This window comes from Gavialis gangeticus, unplaced genomic scaffold, assembly GCF_001723915.1.
Source record: "Gavialis gangeticus isolate Ggan-Ray unplaced genomic scaffold, GavGan_comp1, whole genome shotgun sequence".
Lineage (NCBI taxonomy): Eukaryota > Metazoa > Chordata > Crocodylia > Gavialidae > Gavialis > Gavialis gangeticus.
The window spans coordinates 66,081,771-66,086,546 of NW_017729032.1; the positions used below are offsets into that span (position 1 = coordinate 66,081,771).

The 4,776-nt window shown below is 51.8% G+C and overlaps 1 protein-coding gene across 1 annotated transcript in view; it reads left to right on the plus strand.

The window, feature by feature from the left end:
• Positions 1-269: 269 nt before the first annotated feature.
• LOC109302249 (vitellogenin-3-like) overlaps positions 270-4,776 on the plus strand; it is a 10,352-nt gene continuing 5,845 nt past the window's right edge. Inside the window, exon 1 of the mRNA XM_019523812.1 lies at positions 270-296. Coding sequence (XP_019379357.1) covers positions 270-296 — 27 coding nt within the window. The remainder of the gene's footprint in view (positions 297-4,776) is intronic.

Here is a 4,776-nt window from a genome sequence, read left to right on the forward strand (position 1 = left end):
ATCTTTGTAATTAGTCAAAGTCAATTTCTGTGAATTCTCAGAAAGCCTGTGTCATGATCCCATTCAGATGTGGTGTGCGCTTTCTTTGTCATTGGCATTGGTTGTTTAGACTACAGTCCATATGAAATCATTAGGCATAAGCAGCACTTTTGTAATTTTAAATCAGCATAGCTATTATTACTCACATGCAATGGTGTAGTTCCCTGGTCAGGCCAGGCAGGATGGACTAGACCAGGGGTGTCCAACCTTTTTGAATGTGGAGCCGAATCATGAACTTTTTATCACCCAGTGGGCAGGTGAGCCATATTCATATTTTGTCACCCCGCAGGCTGTATGTTGAACAAGCCTGATCTACCTGAGCATCACTTTGGGGGTGGAGAGATGGTGAGCAGTAGAAGTGTCCACCTGGTCTCTTCCATTCCAAACCACAGTGGAGTGTTCCCCTACAGCCAGGACCCCAAGGCATGATTAGGTAAAAGTCCCAGGCCCCCTGCTCTAAGCCACCAGACCTTGTTTCCCCTCCCAGAGCATCCTAGTTCCATCTTGCAGCAGCACATAGCCGCTATCCCCAGCCTGCCTTCCTTCTTACCTCAACTTCCCCTGCCCTGTCCAACTGGGTCCACACTAACCCTAATTCATTTGCACTCAGGCTGGAGGCTGGGGCAGGCATCTCTGCCCATGGAGTTCCCCCTTGGCCCTGCACTAGCCAGGAAGAGAGAAGGGGGGCAGAGCTCAGATGCATGTGTATGTGCGTGCATGTGTACACATGTGTGAGAGCTAAGTGTCAGCACTGTGCAATTGTATGTTTGTGTGTGTGTGCGCGCGCAGTATCACATCTGTGTGCCTATTTCTGTGTCACTGTCTTCAGAAGTGTGGTGCAAATAAGTAACTGCTTAATTATTGTTATGTGGAGTTGTGTAGAGCAGCAACTGATTCAGCAAGGCTAAGTTCATGGGTACTAGAGAAGCTCTCTGCTGGTGTGACTGTGATGGCGTTGCTCAATTGTGTGTAGTTCTAAGCTGTATACGCCTCCCAACTGTGCAGGAATCGGTGCTGCATGCGTGGTTGGGCACAACTATGTAAGCATAATTGTGAGTGCCTGTGAGTGCACCACTGCATACTCTGGGCCCACTCTCTGCAAGGTGTGTGACGCCATAGGGCTGCTGTGATTGTGCATGCATGGCAGGTGACTCCAGGGCAGCAGGAGTGTCTGTGCAGATATGCCTAGGTGTGTGAGTGACATGACAGTCCCTGCATGTGCCACCATGTGGGTAGTGCTGCTTCACCTTGAGCATTTGTTCCTCTGGGTCTATATGGCCCGGGGTGTACAGGAGAATGAATGCGCATGTAGTGCCCACAACTTTGTGTGTGTGAGTGTGTGTGTGTGGAGGTGGGTGTGCACATGCGCATATGTGCATGCATGTGTGTTTCTGAGTGCGTGGGTGTGTGTACACGTGTGTGCACACTTGTGCTCACCCCTGGACGCTGCCTGCCTGCCTGTCCATCATCCCTGCCCCTGCCTGTGTGTGTATGCATATGTACACCCTGCCCCTGCCCTGCCGTCTGCGGAGTGCAGAGGGGGTGCATGCCCTTCTGTGTGAGCCTCCCCTAGCTGCCCACCCACGCAGGGCCGCCTCTCCGTGCCCCAGCTAGCTCTGCCTGCGGCCGCAGCCCCCATGGCAGGGTCGGTACCTGCCTGTCCTGGGCCGCAGGTGGTGAGGCGCGTCTGGCGGGCACAGGGCACTGGGACCTAGCAGAGTTCCCGGCCCGGGGAGGCCACAGCACCAGCACTGGCCAAGCGTCTTCTGGGTCCCTGCGCCCCACTGGACTGCACTGCCACCGCCCCCACAGCCCCAGACAAAGTCCTGACCCCAGGGCGATGGGGGCAGTGGACTGGGGCTATGCTCTTGCCTCTGCATCTTGCCCCATGCCCTCTGAGCCAGGCCAAGCACTGCCCCCATGCCCAGTGCGGCCCCCGCTGGCCCTGTGTGCTGGGGGCTCCCCTCCTGTCCGCCCAGGGGGCATGTGCTGGGGCCAGTGGGGTGCTGGAGGTCCTGGGGCAGGATGAGGGGGGCATGTCTGGCCATCCTGCTGTCTACTCAGCCCAGCCATGCCCATGCCAGCGGTTCTAAGGCGTTGTCCCCAGCTCATCCCGTCAAGCACAGCTGGGGCAGCCCCACGCCGCACAGCCCTCAGGGCAGCAGCAGGACCCAGCTCACATGACATGGGAGGTCACGCGAACCTGGCCCCGTGGGGTTAAGCAGCTCCCCTCCCCTCCCCCACCCGCCTGTCCTAAGCGAGGGACCTCAGGCCTCAGAACTGCGCTCCGTATGTTGGACAAGCCTGGACTAGATTCATGAACAGGCTTAAGTACCTAAAAGTAAAACATTGCAAAGCCTACATTTTATGTTCTTGGCCTCTATAGGGGGATTCACAACCCTGTATTAGGTGACCCTAGACAGTGCAGGGAGAGAGTTAGATGCCTTGGAATGGCACACAAAAAAGCCAGCAGATCTTGTAGTGGCCTAGAGCTCACCAGTAGGAAATTGGTGACAAGGATGCGACTGAAGTCCCACCTCCCAAATGCTTTACTAGGGTTGCATAAATGTGCCTAATGTCCACTGGGGATCACAGCCCAGACTGCTCCTATGCAAATGAGCTCAGATACTTATTTAAAAAAAATGAACAGAGATTATTCTTATAAAGTATTGGTGGAGGAGGAAGTGGTACTACCCTTTTATATAGCTCAGCCCCAGGCACAGATCTTTGAGAACGCCTGGTGCTCTGGTGAAGTGCCCGAAGATTGGAAGACCAATGTGGTGCCTATCTTCAAGAAAGGGAGGAAAGCAGATCTGGCAAACTACAGACCCATCAGCCTGACCTCTATCCTGGGGGAGGTCTTGGAAAAGATTATGAAAGAGGCCATCCTTAACAGACTAGCTGACAGCACTATCCTGAGGGATACCTACCATGGGTTTGTTGTGGGTAGGTCTTGCTCAACCAATCTCATTTCCTTTTACGACCAGGTGACCTGTCACTTGGACAAGGGGGGAGCGATTGATGTCATATATCTTGACTTTAAAAAAGCCTTCAATCTGGTATCCCATGATCACCTCTTGGCAAAACTGGCTAACTGTGGCCTCGACCTCACCACGATCCACTGGCTGGGGAATTGGCTCCACGGCAGGACCCAGAGGGTGCTGGCCAACAGAAGTCAATTGTCGTGGTGTGCGGTGACCAGTGGGGTTCCTCAGGGCTCTGTTCTAGGTCCTATACTTTTTAACATCTTCATGAATGATACAGATATTGGTATCAGAAACAGACTGGCCAAGTTCGCCGATGACACCAAACTCTGGGGTAAAGCATCCACACCTGAGGACAAGAGGGTGATCTAGACAGATTTTGACAGGCTCAGGAAATGGGCAGATGAGAACCTGATGGTTTTCAACACCGAAAAATGCAAGGTTCCCCACCTTGGGAGGAAAAACCTGTAGTATGCTTATAGGCTTGGCAGTGCTACGTGGGTTAGCACTACAGATGAAAGGGACTTGGGGGTCATCATTGACCACAAGATGAACATGAGCCTTCAATGTGATGCTGTGGCTAGTAAAGCGAGCAAAACGCTGGCTTGCATCCATAGATGCTGCTCAAGCAAATCCTGTGATGTCATTCTCCCATTGTACTCGGCCTTGGTGAGGCCACAGCTGGAGTACTACATCCAGTTTTGGGCTCCACAATTCAAAAGGATATGGAGAAGCTTGAGACAGTGCAGAGGAGAGCCATGCGCATGATCAGAGGTCAGGATAACAGATCTTATGACGAGAGGCTGAGAGCCATGGGGCTCTTCAGCCTGGAAAAGCGCAGGCTCAGGGGATATCTGGTGGCCAGCCATATGTTTATCAGTAGTGTTCACCAGGATCTGGGGGAACATGTGTTCACCAGAGCATCCCAAGGGCTGACGAGATTGAATGGTCACAAACTCCTCTGCGACCAATTCAGGTTGGCCATAAGGAAGAACTACTTTACTGTCTGAGTCCCCAAGGTTTGGAATAGACTGCCGCCAGAGGTGTTCAAGCACCCACTTTGAATGCCTTCAAGACACATTTGGATGTTTCTCTTGCTGGGATCCTATGATCCCTGCTGACTTCCTGACGCTGGGGCAGGGGGCTGGACTCGATGATCCTCCGGGGTCCCTTCCAGCCTGAATGTCTATGAAATTTATGAAATCTATATCATAGCCTAGAAAGACTAGAATTGAACCGTAGGAGACTCCAGTTCAATTCCCTCCTCTACTGGAAAGGTTTCAAGTACACATCTGCCATGTCAGTATTTTGTGTGTTCTTACACTCTCTCTGCTTCAATACATTCTTCTCTGCCCGGTGGCTCAACTTCACAGGAGCAAGGAGGGTGCCATGTCCATTCCCTAAGAATAGCCTATAGGCTAATGGCCAGTGCAGTCTTCTGGGAGGTGGGCCTCTCCAGTTGAAGAAGACCAACATCTCCCAGTACGAAATTACAGAAAAGGTGAGTAGTAGCATCACGATCTCTTCTTTCTGCTGTCACAAAAGGGACATGTGAACTAGTTGCCTGCACATGACTGAACAATCTAGACGTTAGTTTCAGGAGCTAGAATTCACTAGAAATAAATCACTGTAACTTTAACTCTGTTTCAGTCAGGTTTAAAGTTATATAGATGTAGCTCACTTATACTGATACAGAAACAGATAGACTCAGGACACACATAAACTCATGGACTCAATATAGACATTGGAAATC